At 49.8% G+C, this 20,838-nt stretch overlaps 1 protein-coding gene across 1 annotated transcript; it reads right to left on the reverse strand.

The window, feature by feature from the left end:
- Nucleotides 1–1,974: 1,974 nt before the first annotated feature.
- Nucleotides 1,975–14,890, reverse strand: CAVIN1 (caveolae associated protein 1). Its single transcript, XM_019667103.1, has 2 exons — nt 13,988–14,890; nt 1,975–4,411 (listed from the first exon to the last, which is right to left on the reverse strand). Exons 1-2 carry the CDS (start codon nt 14,456–14,458, stop codon nt 3,710–3,712), a joined length of 1,173 nt encoding a protein of 390 aa, XP_019522648.1. The 5' UTR covers nt 14,459–14,890; the 3' UTR covers nt 1,975–3,709.
- Between the last annotated feature and the right edge of the window lie 5,948 nt (nt 14,891–20,838).

Here is a 20,838-nt window from a genome sequence, read left to right on the forward strand (position 1 = left end):
AAAAAATAAAAATAAAGAAATAAATAAAAGGGGAGGTAGAAAGGGAGAGACCATTCCAGAGGGAGAGAACAGCCTGAGGAAAGGCCCACAGGCCTGAAAGTATGTGGTCCATTTCTGGCCAGCAGACTCCTTAAAGGGCATGTTAAAGAATAGCAAGAAGTAGGATAAAGACCAGACTCTTAAAAGAACTTGTGAGCAATGCCAAGGAGTTAACCTTTTGGTCAAAGGAAGGTGTTTAAATTGTAAATGTGGAGATATATATATATCTCCAAGTAAGAGCAGATGAGGGTCTAGACCAGTCTAAGGCTGATTGCAGCTGTTTTCTCCTGACCCCAATGGAAAGTTACCTCTTAGTAACCTCTTAGGGATAAGGACTTTGGAGATACCATTTAGAGACCTGAATAACTCAATCTGAAGCTATAAAAGAACTTCCTTAGCTCCTAGGTAACGGTTAACCTTTTGGGAGACAATACACATAGTTTATTGTCTGAGTCTAACCCCTGGAAATAATGCTAATGATGGGTGGACGAGTTCATGACTGGTTGGTGGAAAAGACGCTTGGTGGGTGTGGGACTTTGGCGTGCCCATCAGATCCTATTGGTAAGAAGCTGACTATTTCACCAACACCTGAGACCAGCCTTCCACCCACCCTCAGCCACAAAAGAATAGGAAAAGGAGTAATTTCTGTTCTTAGGAGAGCTTCTGGGTCTGTGGCCCCACCCTGTTAATGTAAAGGAGGGATGCCATGGTGCAGGACCCAGCAGAAAAATAGCTGTTCAGAGAATTAGGACCACTCTTAACAAAGTGGTGGCCAGAATAGAAGTGAGTAGGGAAGGTACAGCAAAGTAACTGGGCTGGTATGGAAAGTGTGCGGGACCAGTGAGGGGACCTGGCTTGTGGAAAAGGAGGAGGAGCCAGGAGCCTATCGCTATGGGTAAGAGAAGTAGACATGGCCTGATATCTCAAGGCCTTTCCTGGTTTCCCTCTACAGCTGGGGTCCTGATGTCATCCAATTTCTCACAGCTGCACATCTGGATGCCAGAGGAAGAAGGATCCTTAGTATGTCTCTCCTGGGAGGAAAGAAATTTCCTGGCTCCCAGTCTCTGAATTTTCAGCATCAGTTTCTATTTCTTTTGGTGGGGAACCAACACTTTCTGGGGAATCTAGAACTCTGGACTCTACGGGTATGGGCAGGAGAGTAGAAGGGGAAAATATTGCTCCTTAGGAAAGACTCAATTTGTTTAAGGTAGTGGCAGGAGGCTTGGATAGAGCCCCAGAAATGACATTGCCATCTTCCCAGGGGATTCTGATGCCGGCAGAACCCACATGATGATTTGAGTCCATTGCTCTAGGAAATCCATAGCCTGGGGGCAGGTGGGGCAGACTGCCTACGGGGAAGAGAGGCTGCACAAACAATGACACAGGTACCCATCCCAAGGTCATGGGGAGAATTAGCTATGCTGTGTGGCTATGACCGGCAGGTAACATGCAAGAAGGCAGGTAATCCTTCTTCTATGACAGTTAGCCCTCTGAGTCAGGACCTCTGACTTTTCCCCTCCCTGAGTCTGCCTCTTCCAGGCCTTCAATTCTGAAGCATGTAACTGGGGGAAGCTCAGGCAGAGTCGAGTAACTGGGCATGTCTGGAGGGCTAATGCCGGGACAGCAGGAAAGTGGATCCAGGTTGTACAGGATTACAGATTGTAACAGACTGTGGAGTCAGACTGCCTGGCTCAGAATCTCAGCTCCACCACATACCAGCTACGTGACCTTAGACAAGTCTACTCCGTTTCTTCATCTCTAAAATGGGGATAATAACACACCATACACACACACACACACACACACTCTCCCAGGCAAGTGAGGCAAGTTTAAACCAACAGTTCTCTCTTTTTCACCCTCTCCCTGGTTCCCTCCTGTCCTCTGTAACTCATCCTATGCAACTAACTGCCTTCGGAGAATACAATCCAACACAAATCCTTTTAGAAAAGCAGGTTTATTGGTCAGGCTGCTCACCAGGACACAGCAACGTGAGAGGCTCCCCAGAGCCTGCAGGAAACTGCGTCTGCCCACAACTCAGGTCTCTTTAGCCCATCAGCTCTAAGGAACCTGTCCCACAATCCCCATTCTCCCTCAGCTGACGAGTCTCCTATCTTGAAGCATTCAGAAGAGAGAAGGGAACCAAGGAAAGGGGGTGGGGGGAGCAAAGCTTTGTATTGTAAAAAAAAAGGTTTGTGTCCCCAGGCTCCCTCCCTCCACCCCTTAAAACAATTAGCTGCAATTCTAAAAAGCAGAGCAGGGAAAATAAGGCAGAGGAGGTGGGGGAGAAGGAGGAAGCCTTCGTGTCCTCTTTGGGCTGTGACTTGCAGGAGGGGGAGTTGTCTTTGTTTCTGACAACCCCCTTACTGGGGAGGAACAGCAGGACTTGAGTATCCAGAGGAGACCCTGGAAGCAGCAACCTCTTACCCCAAAAATTCAGGAGAGGAACACACAAGGACAAGAAGGTCTTGGCACGTTCTGCAGCTCTTATACTAGCTCTAGGGAAGGGTCTTGAGAAGAATCTGCCCAGAGTGAGGCAAGGCTGGGTTGCCCTATACACTGAGATACCATACTCTGCTCCCCTCCCCTCCACCTCTCAGCTGGGTGGCACAGCCATTAGCATCTTGCTCTCTTTCCAGTATGCCTCCCTCCTAACTCCCAGCTCTCTGCAGCCTGGTGCTGTCCCCTTCTGGGACCCTCATTTCCTGGGCTTTGAGAAGTGGACTGCCCCTGGGGCACCATCCAAATCCCATTTGAGGGATGGGATGAGGCTTTTCGCTCTCTTATCTTTGGATCCTCTCTTCCCCACACTGTCCTCCCTCCTTATTCTGAATAGTCCTGCTGTCCTCTGACAGCCCCAGTAAGATGGGGTTCTTATCCTGTGTTTGTCATGCTACTCATGAGAATGTTCCTCTCTTCACCCATCTCCACCCACCTTCTACTATTTCCTGTTCTCCTTCCCAAAGCCATAGCCATGTGTTCCTGTGTGCAGATACATAAACATGTATGTGTGCGCCACTCCCACCCCTCCTTTCCCACGGCTCTCCTTGGCTCCTGCCTTACTTTTGGGGACCCTTTGCAGAGACAACCTGTGCAGGGTTCATGGCTCACTCTGCCCTCTCTCCTCCACTGCCCAGGTTCTCCCAAAAGCTGCTTTCAAGTCCTTCCAGTATGTGGCCTCCCAGGTAGGCAGGGGTCTTCTTCAGAATTCACTCTTTCCTATATTTTAGCATTGAAGCCTCCAAGGATCAGGATGAGAAAGAAGAGCTCAGTGAGCAGGAATGACAGCAGCTGGGTGTGTGAGGGGGAGATTTGGGGGAAGGCAGCCTGCCCCAGGGGGGGGGCCCAACTATTGAAATGGCAGCATTTTCCCCTAAGATCTCCAACTTGCACAACCAGGACATGAATCACTTCCCTCTCCACTTCCCTCCAGACTGTGCCCAAATTGGGGCTGTCCTTTGTGGAGGCTGCCTCCCTCTCCCATCTTAACAGCTGTAAGACTTGGAAGGGTGTTCCTTGAGGCGAGGTGCCCTCAATTTAGAAATATGTCAGCCAGTTTGTGGCTGAGAAAGAATGCGAAAGAGAAAGTTCAGGAGGGAAAAGAATCGGGGGAGAGGGCGGGGAAAGGCAGAGGGGGGTGCGGCCGCCTGGGCAGAGCCCCACGCCATCCCGCTCAGTCGCTGTCGCTCTTGTCCACCAGCACGGCATCCGACTCCTCGGTGATCTCCAGTAGCGTGTGCACATCGGGGCTACTCCCGCGCAGCAGGTCGATGGCCTCGCCGCGTTCCATGCTGCCCTCCTCATCGTCGGGGCCCACCTCCACCATCTCAGTGGCCTTCAGCACCTCCACCTCGCCCTCACGGATCTTCTTGACGTGGAAGGTGAAGGGCGGCACCTTGTAGACCGCGGTCTTGGAGCGCGCGTAGACCACGTGGTCGGGGGTGAAGGACTTGCGCAGCTTGTCTCGCGAGGTCTTGAGCTTCTCGCGCCGCTCGGCGGGGACCAGGCGCGTGCCCAGCTTGTTCATGCGCTTCTCCAGCGTGTGCCGCGTCTTCTCCAGGTTCTCCTTGGTCTTGAGGCGGGTCTTCTCCAGATTCTCGCGGGTGCGCACCTTGGTCTTCTCCATCTTCTCCTTGGAGAAGGCCTTCTTGAAGTCGTCCACGCGCCGCAGGCCACTGCGCTTGATACGCTCAGCGCGCGACTCCTCGATGACCTCCTCCACCTCCACCGCCTCGTCCGAGGACAGCTCCAGGGCCGCTGCGTCCTCCTCGGGCCGCTCGCCCTCGCCCAGCTCATCGCCCTCCTTCTCCGGCAGTGTGTCCGACTCTTTCAGCGACTTGCCGATGCTCAGTTTGGCCGGTAGTTTCACTTCATCCTAAAGGTAGAGCAGAATGAAAAGATTAGGGGGGCCGGGAGGAAGGGCTGGGTGGGGACCTAAGGGGGCCGCTGGGTGACCCCGAGGCAGGGTGGCGGAGATCCTGAGTGTGGGGTACCAATGAAATCGACCCGGACTTGTTCACCGTTGTATCCCCAGTGCCTGGCACAGAGCTGGGGACACCTCGTGGGTGCCCCATAAATATATGTCGAATGAATGGTAACTATACAGACATGGCGAGGAGGGAACCGTTGGAGATTGGCCTGTAGTATAATAGCACATCGGTTAAATATCGCTGCGGCCCTCCAACCCTGTCTTTGCACCCTACTTCCACCTTTCTTAAGTTAAACCATTCCTTGCTTTGTGCGTCCCAGAGAACGGAACTTAACTTTGGAAATGGACAGAGCGCCCTCTGGTGCACTAAGTCACACGCTGCCCGAGCCAGGCCTAAAAGCAAAGGGGTTTACGAAATGTTTGTTCAGGTTGAGGGGTCCTGGTAGGGAGATGAACTCACAGCCAGTATCAGGCGTCCCCCAAGTCGGGTAGCTTGAACGCAATGTAAAGGGAGTGCGTTTCCCAGATTTTAAACCATTTCAGAACCAGTCTTAGAGAAGGAGCGTCGTGGCCTATGTCCTCCCTCCCTGACATCCTCACACTGTTTGGCTCCACCAGTGGTCATCCCCCCCCACACACACACACACACACGTAGAAATTCAGGGAGGAAACAGGGAGAAGCTGGCTAGCAGCCAAGGGCGGCATGTTTTCTCCCCAACACTTATATTTCTTCTGGTTCTGACTTCCCTGCCTTGGAATGGAAGGGAAGGATTACTTTTCCATTCTTGCTTTTTTCCCCAGATCACAGCTCAAAGGGCCAGAAGTAGGATGGTGGTCCCAGATTCTCTAAGATCCTGGAGCTCAGAACCAGTTCTTCCCTCTTCCCCTGGGAGGACCTAGCACCAGCACTGTTTTCTAAGATCCTGACTCTGGGCCAACGTTTCCAAATCTCAGGATCACCTCCCACCAGAAGGGGAAAGGGGGAATAGCCCAGAACATAAACAGGGTCTCCTCTTTAGTCCAGACTCTTTTTTAGAGACTTTAGATGAAGGAATGAGAGACAGTTTTTCTAAAGGGTTTTCTGAAGAATATTTCCCAGAACTGTAAGAAAAATCACAACTGAGAAAAATGAGGCAACGTAAGCTGAGCCCTCTCATAAACACGCAAATACACAAACACACACACAGACACACACACACACACACACACACACACACACACACACACATACATTGGGCACTTGGTATCTCTGCACCACCTGCCAGAGACATTCCTTCCCAGCCCCCAACCTCTTTCCTCTTCCCTCCCATCCACATCCCCCCAGTTTCCTGGTTTACACTGAACACTATGAACACCCCCCTCCCAACTTCCTTCCCTCCCTGTCAATAGCATTAGCAGGGACAAAGAGGGAATGCTGGCTCCACCTCTTCTCCTAAACTGTGCACCAGCTCTTCTGGGCATCAAGCCACCTCAAGCTCTCATTATTCAACTACAATTCCCAGCAGGCAAGGTGACCTAGACATAGGGCATGCTGGGATTTGTAGTCTCCACTTGCGATAGACGGCTTAGTACTATTGTGGGCATCCTAGGGCATTCTGTCCATCCTTCTGCCTTTTACCATTTATAGAGGCATTGAAGGGGTGTTTTCCTTATTCTGAGTGTAGGAGGGTCCCAACCTCTCTTAGCATTCCCTATGATTTCCAGTTGTGAATCTTTGGGTCTCCTTTTGTAATCAGTTGTCCCAGTTCACCACTCAAGTCCTCTTTTTTTCACACCATTTTAGAACTCTCTAGGATCTAAACTCTCCACTACTTCTTCATCTATCTCCACCCTAAATTCATCTGCAGCCCCATATCAAAAAAATAAAATTTCAGCTCTGATCTCTCCTTCACAGCCTACCAAAATAAAAACCCACATACACACCACCAAAGGGTGGAGGTGAACCCCTCCTTTCACTAAGCTCAGACAATGTGGATGGACTAGGGAAGGATTAAGGGTGATGGGCGGGGAATAGTCAGGAAACAGTTCCAGCTGCTGGAAAACAAATCCACATTGTCTCCCTGCTCCACCCCCAGCGTCCCTGATTCTCTCCCCCTGCTCCACCCCAACCCCTAAAGGCTGAGCTGGCTGGTTTTCCTGGCCCCTGGCTTTCTAGATAAAGGTCTTTGCCAACTGAGTTTGGAAGTGAACAGGCCTGGGGAAAGAGTTGCAGGCTTCTTATAGCCAATCCCATCTTCCTAGTGCTTGATGAAAGGTCTCAAATACATCAGGGAGCAATCCCAGTGAGGAGAGGTTTATTTCTGGATTTGGGGGCAACTTCTCCAGTCCAGATAGGTACTTGGGACTTATCCCTATTCATTATAGGTTTTCCCCAGAGTGATGGCTTACACCAGAGGAGCTGCCCTCTTGGTTCAAAGTCAGGGGACAGGGGAAGAAATAACTTGACCCAAGTCCCTGGACAATGTCCAGGAGGCTGGCTCTGGAGAGGGTATTCCACCATGACTTCTAGCTTTTCCCCTCTATTAATGAATTTTTTTCTTTCTCCCTGTTTCCAAGCCAGGTTTCCCCTATGACTCACAGCCTTGGAGCGCTGTCTTGGGCCCACCCGGTTTGCCTGTTGCTACAACAACCATAAACACAATTCCAAAGCACCTCCCCCTACCCTGGGCACACAGGCCAGGCACCCTTGTCCCACCCCTACTTCCCTGGCAGAGCTCCTGAACCAAAGGAGGAGCCTCAGGGGGTGGCAGGGAGGAAGGGCTCTGCTTGTTCTGTTTTCACGTTTTTTATTAAACAAAACCACCACTCCCAACAGGCTTGGTTTCCAGAGTTACCTTTAATGACCAGATCTGAACAAAAGCATGCACAGCTTTCCCTCTCCCCCACCCCAAGCACACACAGCTCCCCAAACCAGGAAAGCACCAGTCCAGGATTAATAGAGGAGCCCCAGGGAAGCTCCCAGCCCCTTCCACTCTACTCCCCATCCCTGCTGTATAAACTTAAGATCCTTTGGTTTAGGAAGATTTTATGATGATGATAATTTAATTTAGCACCTACTGTGTGTCTGGTCCTTGGCCAGGCACTTCGCATTCATCAGGGAGAAGGGACAATATCATATAGCTCTGGGTAGGAGCCTTTCTTGTCTTAGAGCAAACCAGCTCAGTCCCCAACCACTCTGCCTGGGAATGGCCAGAGAAGACTTTGGAAAGGTAATTCAGAGACCCAGGATCTGCTCAGAGAGGATGTTAGAAGAGGGTGCAGACTGGGGGAGAGGTGAAAGAGAAACTAAGTCTTAAAAGCTCGGGCTGTCCACCTTAAGATGCCGAGACAAGGGGGTCAGAGAAACCACAGGCAGAGGGGTCCTTCTTGTCTGCTATAGCGTGATTCTCAACAGGGGTGATATTGTCCCTAAGAGGGTGGAAATTGATTTTTTGGGGGGTGGGAGGGTTTGGATATTGTAATAGTTTGTGGTACTCCAAAGAGTTCTAGTGTGTATGTGTGTATAAAACAAAGGTAGTATTAAAATTTCATGGGGGTGGGGACATTTAGGGGAAAATGTCTAAAAGGACTCCTTAGAGGGATGATTATGAAAAAAAAAAAAGTTGAGAAACACTGTGCTATAGGGAGGCCAGAGGATCCAAGCCAGAACCAGCTAAACTGTCCCCCCTTCTAGCTTCTCCGAGTTGGCAGCTTTTGAGTGCCCCACCCAAGGCAGGATCTGGCAAACATAAGGGATCTCTTTGCAAAACATTTTCAAAAAAGACTGGAAAAAATAAGTGTAAATATTTTCCCCAGCTACAAGGCGGGGGCGGAGAGGGCACAGAACAGACCCCAGGCCTGGGCCTCACGAGGGCCCTTTCCGTCGAGGCTTTGAGCCAAACTGGCCTGTCCCTGAGGAGAAGACAGAAGTGGGAAGGGAAGGGAGAATCAGAAGCCATGGTGCAGTTTCATGCAATTTCATGCAGGGCAACATTGGGTGCAGCTCAAGTATGGTGCTTGGAGTGTCTACTATTAAGACAGAAACCAAGAAGTAGGGGAGGGCCCGTTCCCTTCACCTCCCACCCCGTTGCACACGCCATATTTGCCTGAACTCTGCATAATGTGAGCATGTTTCACAATGCTCATCACCTACCCACAAGGGACAGTGGCTTGGAAGAGGCTAGCCATCCCGCACTGACCGCCACTAAGCAGTGAGCTGATCGTGGACTGGAGTCACACCCCATGCCCACAGCCCATGGGACCAAGGAGACCCTAAGCGCCCCCACCAGCTGTCGGCTCCTTTGGGGTAGACAGAGGCACAGACTCTGGATAATAGGGCAGTGCCCTAGGCATCTGGTCAAAGGGTGGGAACTCAGGCACTGTCTCAGGCTTCAGGTCAAAGGGCTCAGTCTCAGGCAGAAGGTCAAAAGGCACGATCTTGGGTGTGGCCAGGTCAGAGGGTGCACTCAGCTTCTTCTTGGGCTAAGATGAGGAAAAGGGGTTTAAATGGGGCTTGGGATGGATGCGGATGGGGTTTCGAGAAAGAGGCCTTAGTGAGCATGCAGAGTTGGGGCTGGTGAGTAAGGAGGTGGAGGAAATACACACAGTATTAGGATGGAAAGAAACCACATTGTAAATGTTTCATCAAGAGGGCCCTAGGGCTAACGGGTGGGACAAACCCGAGCCCATGAATTAATAAACACAATTTAAATGGAACCCCCATTTTTCTTCCTTCTGGAATCTTCCTCAGGCCCGTCCTTCACCTCCTACTTTCTGTCTCTACCAGCTTTGGTAGTGGGCTGATGCTATTGGTGGGAAGGGGCATAGAGTGATGCTGGGATAGGGAAGGAGTTTTCTAAGAGGCCAGTTGTTAGACTCTAACTAGGGAGGCTCCAATTAGTAAAATTGAAGGTGGGGATCACTGCTGATCCCAGTTCTCATTATTCCCCAGGGCAGGGTGGGCACTGGGTGCTGCCCCGGATAAGGAGAGGGAGAGGCATAGAAGAGGAATATCCTGACGATTTCCCTTTGGCCATGTCCTCACCTCCTGCCTCTCTTGCCACCCTTCCCCCAACCCATGCTTGGGCTATCAGACATCAAGAGGCACAGAGAAATCAGGATAAAAAACCAAGCTATATTTATGACAGGTGGACCTACATCCTGGGGCATCCAGGGGCAGCTCCCAACTCTCCTTCCTGAGCGGCTGAGCCACCACTCTTGCTTTGGACAGTCAGGAGAAGTCAGGGGAGAGGGACAGTTGGAGGCATTGTCAGACTCTGGTGACAGCAGTGTTGAGTAAAGACCTGCAGCCACAAAAACGCAAAGCAGCAAGTGCCAACCTGCCCTATGGGGTACAGGGAGAAGGTGGGAGTGGCAGGGAGGCTGAGGAGACAGGAGCTAACATAGTCCTCTTCTAGCCAGATGCAGAGGCTATGCCAGGGGACACCCACATTAGCCAGGAAGCTCTAGTCCTTATACCCTGCTCCCCCCACCCACTGTCATTGGGCCAGGTGACCATACATTGCCTCTTCTTCAGCACTATGAGGCTAAGCAGCTAATGGCCACCAATCTTAGCCATACTTAGGGACACACACACACACACACACACACACACACACACACACACACACACACCAGCCCCAGTGCAAAGACTATGCAACTATCTCCCTCAGAAAATAAAGGAACCAGAACCAACCCTCCATTAGGGCAAACCTCCACCCTGATTTCTGCTGCAGAGTCCAAGAATAGAAGGAGGAGGTGGGGGAACAAAAAGCGTAGCAGAAGAAGGGGTACACCTGGGTTCTGGCCTCAGCTTTGACCCCCCCATCACTTGAGTGACTATAGGCAAATGACTTCCTTTCTCTGGGCCTCAGCTTCCTACGCAACAAAATGAATAAACTGAAGTTGATTATCTCTGAGACATCTTCCAGCTCAAAAAGACCATCATGACAGAATGATGAAATATTCACAATGGTATGGTTCAAAAAAAAAAAAAAGGAACACATCACCACTCATCTCTGAGGTTTGTTGCCTAGCAACAATAAACCCTCTCTTCTCCCTGTCAGCTGCCCATTCTGTACTATCTCCTCCCTTTTTTACTTTGACCTTTACAACAGTCAGACTTTATATACTGAAAAAAAAAGTCAGAGGGAGGAGCATAATTTCCTTTAGTCTTAGAAATACCCCTAAAAATACTCTCCCTGTTGGGATCCAGTGACCAGGAAAAACAACCGAAACTCAGCTCTTTGGAGGAAAGACATGGTAAGCACTCTCTCCATGGCCAGGAGGCCTAGGGGGTGAGAGGGACCAAGTTGGGAATATTCTTTGACAAAGAGTTGGGGTTCTTCTGGAACAAGGTAGCCCTGATTTGCTTTGAGTCCAGGAAGGAGCTATAGATTGGGTTAGGACTTGTGGAGGAGAAGCCAGCAAGCCCTCCTTCCAGCCCTGGTTGTCCTTCCCTTTAAAGCCCATGAGCCACCTAATCCCTTAACTGCTTCCTGGTCCTATTCTCAAGCGCTTGGAGCAGGTCTGATGGGTCCATATGTAGATCACCAACTGCCTCACCAAAATGCTCAAGGAAACATTTATTTCCATTTTAGCCTCTCTTCTGGATTCCAAAAGAATTCTAACAATATCCCAATCATTGGGAGAATTGGCTCTTTAACGATCACAGCTCCCCCTGTTTATATAGTGCCTACAATCTGCTTGATCAATATCCCAGCAGTTCTCAGCCCACTGACCCCTAGTAGAATTCACTTCTCTTGTTCACTAGCTGTTGCCTAGCTAGGTGCCACCAGATAGAAGGGGAAGCCAAGCGGCTAGATTTTGTGTGGGAGACGGAGAAGAACAGTAATACTGACTCAGAAGTGAGTTTAAAGTGAGGGCTCTGACATCCTGCGGTGGGAGGGGCTGAATTTCCTCTGTGTGTGTGTGTGTGTGTGTGTGTGTGTGTGTGTGTGTGTTCAAATGCAAACTTAACCTGTGCTGTCATTATATCTAGCAGTTCCTAGAATCTGGGATGGGGCCACACAAAAGATTCTTTCCTTTATCCCTAAGAAGGTATGGGAGGCCAGATGACCTGATCGCACAGCTGGGGCTTTCCCACCCTTTCAATGCTCCCCTCCACCCTGCCCCCTTGACCATATTATCACCTCTCACATCTGCAGTGTCAAATACAGCATCCCTCTTCTGTTCCCACACTGGAGAACTCATACCATTCTAGGAGGCCTTTCTCCAAATCTCTCTGCCTGGCCACCCAAGCCTCCAACCCATCAGCCTCATTTTCCCATAAATGTTGCCGCCCCCAATCTTCCCTATTAGGTCTGCCAAGGCACAGGGCTATTTTTACCTCATTCTCTTCCCAGGACGGCAGACCTCAGGGAGGAGCAGCCTCTGCTTTCCTCCAGCATCTGAGTTCCCTACCCTTTTGCCCCCACCTGGAACATCTGCTCAGCAGCTCAGGGAAGTTCTGCTTCCCTGAGCCCCACCCTGTCGCTGGAATCTTTTTTCCTTACCTCTGAGTTGGGACCACTTTAGTTCTTAGTTATCTCCCCTGTCTTTTGGGGGCTCAGAGTGCCCAGCTTGAGTTATTCCTTCTATCTCAACTCCTGCCCTGGTTTAGTACAGATGCAGTCAAAGCCACCCTTTGATTAGACCCCCTCCCAACCAGACACACAATATACAGCCACAGATCCCTGCCAACTGCGGAGAGGGAGTAACAGAGGGATGCTCTTGGCCTCTGCATGGAAGTCTTTCTCCCTCCAAACCTGTCCTTCTCTCACAATCTCCGTCTTTGACAAAGGGAGGTTTTACCCTGAGACTAAGGATTTTCCCAGGTCTTACAGCCTAGGGCATTTAAAGTGAGAAGGGTCACTCGTTCAAGCCTTTCATGGCAACTCTCTACCACACCAGACGCCAGAGAAAAGATAAAGCTGGCTTACTCTCCTTCCCTTGATGCCCCCAAGTGCTAGGTAGGTCTCTTAAAAAATCTCACCACCCCCCCCCAATCCTGCTTCCTCCAAACAGTTAGATTAAGTGGAAACAACTCTGGGCAAACATTTTCTACCAGATGGTGCTGTATGGGGGGTAGAAAAGCTTACTAAAAGACAAGTGCCTCTTGGGATTAGTCCCTGGGCATGGGGGCAGGGTGGAGAGTACCACTTCTTGTCCCACTACCACCTTCTCAGATAAGTACCAGCTCACCCACCTCTTGTGTCTACTGTCCCCAAACGCTTGCATCTTTCTTAGCTCCTTCTGAAGACACCAACCTAAGGACCTCACAGCATCCCAGATGGTCACTCAGAACCCAGCTTGACCAGGCCCCAGAGAGGTCAGTGAAACCACAGCTCCCTGATAGGGTCTTCTCACCTAAGGGGTGTGGGACATCTAGCCTCCTTCTTTCCATTCCCTTTGGCTGAGAGAGGAAGGGGGAGGGGGAGCACGGACTACCCCTCCACCTCCAACATCTCACCTCCTTGAGGCAGGAACATCAACCAGGCCTGCAGGAAGCACAGAGGTGAGGCTGGGCACATTCCCACCCAAGCAAAAATCACCAAGCCCTCAGCTCAGGCCCACCTTAATGAGACCGAGGAGGAGGAGTAGATAGGGGCAGCAATCCTAAGATTTCCAGGTTTATTTAGGGTTATGATACAAAAGCTACATTTTTATTCAGGCAGGAGGAACGGGGAGAGGTGCAAGGCAAGTAACAGGCCGCCCGGGCGGAGCCTGGGGCGCTCCAACCTCCTCCGTCCAGGCAGACCTCTTCTCCACCAACCCCCGCAGGGTATGCAGGGTGATTCACTGCTCCCAGACCGCGGGACTCGCGGGGGCTGTCCACTATCCTACCCCAGCCCCGCTTACTCTCTTCACACTCCCCACCCGCTCCCCGGCCTGCCTGCTTCTATTGGGTGAAGAATACCGGCGAGCCGCCGGCTAGGGTGTCCCCAAGGGCCTGAAAGTGTTGGGAATCCAGGGGCAGATTCGCAGCGAGGAGACGGGGTAAGCAGCCGAAGCTGAGGCAGGGTCCGCGGGGGTGTGCTGGCTGTGACGTCCCTCGCCTGACGCAGCCCCCGCCGGTGCGTGCCTGAGCCCTGAATCACCCGCTATATCGGGCGGGCAGGGCTGGAGGCCCCAAACCCGGGCCGCGCGGCCAGTGTCCGCTTACAGCTGTCCCTAACGGCCGCCAGGGACCCCTGGCTTTCCCCAAAACGTCCTCCAAGTAAGAAGACTTTTGACAGAGCCAAGTTGGGAGCAGTCTCCGAGGGGCAGTGTCTCCGAGTCCAGCCCCCCTAACTCGGTCCCACTACATGTCTGACGCCGGAGGGCTTCGGCTCGGGTGCAGAGCGCGCCCCTCTGCGCGCTTCAGGAATCCACCTCTCACCCCACCCAACCTCAGCAGCGCTCTCCCAAAGGAGGGTGTGTCGCCCGAGCCGGGCTAGGCTGGCAGGATTGCCGCGCCTCGGGCAGGACCCCCACCCCAAGCCTCGGACCGGGGACGGCGGTCCGGGCGCTGAGCTCTAGGTGCGGTCTGCCCCGCCAGCTCACCTGGTAGATCATGACTTTAAAGTTACGGCGCCTCAGCAGCTCGGCCTCGTTGACCTCCAGCTTCTTGATCTGGCCGGCCTGGCGCTCCAGGCTGCCGCGCACGGTCTTCACGTTGACGCTGACCTTGCGCACCTTCTCCAGCAACTTGCTCACGGTGTTGCTGGTGGTGGCGTGCGCTTTGCCTAGCTTGCTCAGCTCGCCCTGGATGCTCTGCACAGCGCCCTCCATCTCCGCCTGCCGCTCCTCCAGCTGAGCTTGGGTCAGCTGGATCTGGTCGACGGCGCCGATGATTTTGTCCAGAAGGCTCAGCACCAGCACGCCGTTCACCTGGTCCGACTTGATCAGCTCCTCAGAACCGGCACCCGACGGCTCCTCCGCTGCCGGCGCCCGCACGGGGGAGGACCCCGGGTCCTCGTTGTCAGTGTACCCGGGAAGCGGCTGCTCGATGATATGGAGCTGGGTGTCCTCCATGGCTACCCGGAGCCGTTGCGGGGCCGGCCGGCCGGGTGGAGCTGAAGCTGGAGCGGGAGACTCGGGAGAGGAGGAAGAGCGGGAGGGGGGAGAGCGAGAGCGAGCGGAGAGCGGAGGAAACCCGAGCCACGTCCGTGCGCCCCGGGACGGCGGCCAGAACTGTGGGGTGGGGGGTCTGTGAGCTCCCGGCTCCCAGGCCAAACCCCAGAGTCTTGTAGCCCATTGGCTGGCCCCACCCCAGAAAGGGAGGGACCGGGACAGAAGGGGAGACCGATGATGGGGAAGGGAGGGCAGCCCAGGGGGACCCGAGAGCTGAGCGCCCCACCCTTCCCAGGATGGTTGGAATAGTTGGAGCGGGAGACTAGGGCCTCCACTGGCAGCGGAGGCGGCGGGAGCGGGGCTGGGGCGGAGGAATGCGAGCTGGAGAGGAAACAGGTCCTAGAGTGTTGCCCTACTTTTCCCTCTCGCTTTTCCTGCTCACCTGCAAACCGGCTTCAGCCTTTTCAGTTCTGGAGCAGGGAGTCAGGTGGAACATGAGATCCTGACATTATATGCGAATAATTGTGTTTGCCTGTGCCAAATTTTTGAAAGGGAAAGAATCCATGGCTTCCCCAGTCTTTTCGAAGGGGCCTCTAATCCCCGACCCCAAGCTACCAACTGCTGTTCTTGAGGGTTTGTTTGGGGAAGGGAAGGAAGAGAATTTAAGTTAGGGTCACAGTGGTAGTGAGGGCCTGCAAAGCTCCTCTAGGTTCCTTTTAGAATTATCCTAACAGAGTAGGATTTAAGACCCTCTAACCTCTCTCTAAAAATCACCTTCCCTGTGTTTCTCCCCCCCCCCCCAGGCTTAGCTTACACTAACCTCAGAGAGCAGGACCTAGGACTGCACCCTTCTCTATATATCCTAGAGACTAGTGCTCAGCAATCAGGAAGATCATCAAATCCCATCTCCTCATTTGACAGAAGGGAACAGGAGTACCTGGAGAGGCAAGTGACCTGCTAGAAGTTACCCACAGGGTAGCATTGGCTTGATGCTCAGACCAGGTCCCTGGACTCCTCCTGCGCTTTTCACCTTTCGTTGGGACAGGATGGGCAGATGTGGCCACCCACATGTGCTGGTTTTGAGCCTGTCAGCCTGAGGATTAACTACAGACATATTTTTAACCATATTGGATACCAAGAAGCAGGACCCTTAGCTCAGAACTTCAGGGAAAGAGAGGCTGCCCGTGCTCCCCCATTTTGCTCTCTAGCACAGCTGAGTTCCCTGGAGCAGCACCAGCCCCCTTTCCCCCAGAAAAGCTGCAAACCTTTTCCCTGGTTAGGAAAGCAAGCTTGGGTTTCTCCAGCTGGATAGATGATGGTCTTGGCAAAAGGTCTTTTCTAGTCTGGCAAGCATTATCATTAGGAAGAGTGAAAAACTGCTTGGTGGGGACTTGGGGCTCCATCAATCCAGTGAGAGAACCCACCAACCCAGAAAGGAGCTGAAGAGCTCACTGTCTGGGGTAGCCCCAACAACTGTCGGATAAAATATTTCCCCTAACACTTCAATAGCTGTTTTCTCAGAAACAAGTGGCTTTCTTGTCTGAGATTCAAGTAGGATGAACTGATATATAGAATCATAACTGGTATATAAAATCACATATATGTCATATGTAATATATGAAAATAAATATCTGCTAGAACTGACAGATTACCAATTTATTTTAGAATTTAAGAAAAATTTATTTTGTCAATTTAAGTTGCTCCCACTGAGGACTGATAAGATTTCTAGAAAAAAGAAGAGGGACAGTAGAGAACCTTACCGGATTTTCATAAGTTTCTTACATTTTAAAAAATGGGTTAGATTATTTTCATAGGTGACACACAAGATACAAACTGTGAATAGCACATGAAGAAATACAGTGAAAAGAAGTTTTCTTTCTACCCCTGTCTGCAGTACTTAACTTCTTTCTCAGTAGACAATTGCTACTATTTTCTTCTATAGAAAGGCTCTGCATATATGATATATATATCTCAAAATTTTGCTTTTTTCAGTCTCTAATGTATCCTGGAGAATGTTCCATATCGGTACATATAGAGCCGTCTTGTTTTCCAATATATAGATGTACTATACTTATTTACCTAGTTCACCATCAATGGACGTTTACAGGTTACAATTTAACCTCACTTGGAGGAGCTGCTGAAGAGGAGTTTTAGTGGTTGATTTGATTTTCGTGGTTGCATGCTTGCTAAAAGGAGTTAAGTCCATGCCATTTTGGCTTTCCCATCAGGAGAGTATTTCTACTCTTCAAAAAGGAATGTAGATGAGTCAAATTATGTCCCAGGGATAACCTAATGAGCACATCTCTGATTCATGTCATGCCTCCTTAACAAAGAATTTGGCTTCAGAAAGGGCCCTACCCTTACATACCTACTTATGTCCAAAAAATAATCTATATCAAGTTTCTCTCCTGTTCCTCTTCTTACTAAATGCCAGCTAAATCCAACAGGGGGCGTGCTGAGCCTTGGTGAACTAACTTTATCAACACCCAGAACTGAAGCGGAACGATCCTTCCCAGAGGACTTCACTCCATTTCATTGAAAATAAGCAGTTTGCCTTCGTTGGGCATTGCATTCAGCATGCCATTGCTTGCATTCAGAGTTGATGCTTTGCATTTTCCATTGCTCACTCTATTTGCTGAAAGGCACACTTGTATTGTGTGCTTTCAGCTGCTGAGGCAGAGTCTGTAAAAGGGATAGAGAGGTGAAAACAAACAACCCTTTGGCCCAGAAAAAGAACACCAGGATGCAACCATGTCAGCAGCTGGACTCTGACAGGACTCTATCATATTCCTCTATCCGTCCACTTATTCCACAAAGTGTGACTACTCACCATGAGCCAGCTACTGGGCTGGGGACTTCAAAGAGGAGGAATAAAGCCCAAACCTTCCTGCTGAGAAATTCAGTGTCGCAAAAGAGACAGGTGCATAAATAGTTTCTGATACAAAATGGAAGGTGCTCGAGCAGTTCAGGGAAAGTTGTCACTACTCCTGGGAGAGTGGGGAAGGGTTCTTAGGGGGAGAGTCTCTAGATATAAAGGAGGAGGGAAGGTAGACCCTTCCCCATCTCCCAGCAGTGACAACATGAGGTGTGAAAGTGCAGGGCTGAGGAGTGGGTAGTTAGGCATTGTTATTTTCTTATGATGGTTCTGCCATAAGTTTTTTGGGGGTTTTTTTTGGGGGGGGCATGGAGGGAGGAGGGGAACAGTGTGTTTTTCCAGGACCCATCAGCTCCAAGTCAAGTAGTTGTTTCAATCTAGTTGTGGAGGGCGCAGCTCAGTGGCCCATGTGGGGATCGAACTGGCAACCTTGGTGTTGTGAGCACCGCGCTCTAACCAACTGAGCTAACCTGCCGCCCTCTGCCGTAGGTCTTAACAGTTTACATTCAGGGAGGTCTAGCAAGGTGTGAGGAGTGCGGCATGCAATATGTTCCATTCAGTTTGGGATCCTTACTGGGAGCGATCCTAGGGAGACAGTGTGTTTTGTTAATAATAAATGGTTGGGATGAATGATGTGTCCTCACATCAGAAAAACAAACCATCCTTCAGGAAAAACTGGTCCTCAGCAGCTGGCTCACAGTTGCCACAGGTAGCAGCAGTGTCTTTCTCCTTAGATTTATAGGCACCATTCTTGTCCCTCTGACATAGATGAAAAGTGCCTCTAATGTTGTATGTTTCTCTTCCTCACAAATCCCTTTCTTTCTTTTTCAAAGAATGTACAGCTTTCCTGAACCAGAAAACAATCAAAATTATCTATTAAGTGCTAATTCATGCATAGTTTGGTGCTAGAAACCATCCAAAGGACACAACGAGTTTGCTGTGGGGAGAAAAGATTTTTAGTCTCAAGGAAGCAGTGATTCAGGCTAACACAGAAAACATCAAGAAAATACATTAATGGAAATGCCATAAAACCTCCCCTCCCCCTTTGCCTTCAACTTGAACCGGTCTTTTATCCTAAAAATAAAAAACAACACATAAACAAACCAAAACTCTGGTCTTAATTGGCTTTACCTTCCTGTCACCTCAAGGTTGGGTACGTCCGTTTTCTCCTGTTCAAATTGCATTGTTTTCCAGAAATGTTGCTACAGATCCCTCACCCCCAGTTCAGGCCTTTAAACTTCTGCAGCTTATCCAAAAAGGTGGCTTCCTCTCTACTAAAAGAGCACTTAGAAATCATTAATAAACTCCATATTCTACCAATTATCTCTCCTTTTCTAATTATATTTGCACTCGGCAGGATTTAGCACGCTGTCCTTGAGACTCTCCCTCTTGCCTTTTGTGAGGTTGTATTACTTTTATTTCTTTTAGTCCCATTTGCTAACTTATTTCTTCTTCTTTTCATTTTCTTTTATTAACAGCTTTGAAAACTGCTCAATATAAACCCCAGCTTTATTGAGATATAATTTATATGACATAAAATCCACCTATCTGAAGTGTACAATGCAATGGTTTTTAGTACATTCACAGAGTTGGCAACCACCATCAATTTTAGAACATTTGCATCAGCCCCAAAATAAACACATCTGTTTAATAAAAAAACAAATCCGGACTTGGTAAAGAGAGACTTTATTTGAAAGGATTATTGCACGAGAGGAAAGGGACTATTGCAATCAGGGGAGAGGGTCTATTGTGATAGAGAGAACACTGTGACCATAAGATCTGTAAGTGTCTCAAGGGCTGAGCAAAAGGGTGTTGGTTTTTTTTTTTATAGAGAGGAGTAAATGAAGCTAGGAGGAACCAGGTGCAGGGAGTAGATGAAAGGGTGGCATGATAGGGAAATATATCCAAGAATGTTTTCCCCTGAGGCCAGCCTATCCTTAGGAGGAGCTGTGCTCTGGCTCAGGCTGAGAGTGGGCCAAAGATCAGGGACTTGGAGGAAGGAGAAAAAGTTTAAACAAGGTTTGGTTAACAAGCATTTTGTTCTGAGTGATCAGTGGGGACAAGCAGTTCAATTATCATTTATGAGGCAGAGAATGAGAATGTGGAGGGTCTGTGTTTGTCCTTGTCATAGGTAAACAAGGGGGGCATCTGTGAGTCATAGGGAGAAGGGTAGTTCTTTGCAGTAAGCTATTGTCCAGAACACAAAAGGGTAGGGAGATTTTTTCTTCTTTTTTTTTTAAAGAAATTTTATTAGGGAACAGTGTGTTTTTCCCAGGACCCATCAGCTCCAAGTCAAGTAGCTGTCTTCAATCTAGGTGTGAAGGACGCAGCTCCTTGGCCCATGTGTGGGAATCAAACCAGCAACCTTGGTGTTATGAGCCTGCGCTCTAACCTTCTGAGCTAACCGGCCACCCCAGGGAAATTTCTTTAAACTTCAATGTTTTCCAGGAGCACAGGGCTCAGGTAAAATTCAACACAGTCACCCCATACCCATTAGCTGTCACTCCTCATTCTTCCCTTCTCCCAGCCCCTGACAATCACTAAGCTATTTCTGTTCATAGACTTGCCTACTCTGGACACTTCATATAAGTGGAATTATATACTATGTGGCCTTTTTCTTGTCTGGCTTCTTTCACTTAATATATTTTCAAGGTTGACTCATGTTGTAGCATATATCAGTACTTCATTCCTTTTAGTGGCTCAATAGAATTCTGTATAGATATGCTGCATGGTGTTTGTCTATTCATCAGTTGGTGGGCATTTGGATTGTTTTCATTTGGGGGCTATTATGAATAACTCTGCTATGAGTATTCATGCTATTTTCTTTTTCGTGCCACTTTCTTAATACAGGTATTTAACATGGGCTCAGTCTCCAGCCCTCTGCTCTGGCTCCTGTCAACTTTCCCTTTCCTTTTCATCTTCTCTTCTGACATCCTCTTTGCTATGACCAGAAATGGGGAGATATTAAAAATATTTAAAACCAGTAGCACAAACATCCACTCGACCGAATGGATGCTGCCATCTGTCATGCTAAAGCAGAGTTCTGGCGGTCCCCTGCCATGCCAGGCATTACCAAGGGTCCTCTAGTAATTGCTGAATCCCATGGGGCCAGGAGCAGCAGTAATTTACTGGTATGTCCATAATTATTTCAGCATTTTAGCAGTCAGCCTTGGACTCGGACCTCTCTTCTAAATGTCAGGCTCTCATCTACCATTGCCTAGTTGGATGTTGCACCATCATCCCAAATCAACACGTGTAAACTAAATTTAATCTTTCCTCAAAAATCATGCCCCTCATGATTTTCTTACTTCTGCCAGTGGTACCATCATTCTCTCAACTACCAGGCTCCAACCTAGCAGTTATCTTTAACTCCTCTCTCTCCCTCTCCTCCCAAAGCAAACAAAACCCCAAGGCCTGCCTGTCCTTCCTCCATAATTGTCCTGTCATTCCCATTCCTGCAGCCATC

Source organism: Hipposideros armiger, unplaced genomic scaffold (assembly GCF_001890085.2).
Source record: "Hipposideros armiger isolate ML-2016 unplaced genomic scaffold, ASM189008v1 scaffold_482, whole genome shotgun sequence".
Lineage (NCBI taxonomy): Eukaryota > Metazoa > Chordata > Mammalia > Chiroptera > Hipposideridae > Hipposideros > Hipposideros armiger.

What these genes read in the sequence shown, in the direction of transcription:
- CAVIN1 (XM_019667103.1), bottom strand. Translation starts at nt 14,458, where the DNA reads ATGGAGGACACCCAGCTCCATATCATCGAGCAGCCGCTTCCCGGGTAC. An exon ending in TTAAAGTCATGATCTACCAG is followed by an intron (nt 4,412 to 13,987) that starts GTGAGCTGGCGG and finishes CTCTACCTTTAG; the next exon opens with GATGAAGTGAAACTACCGGC.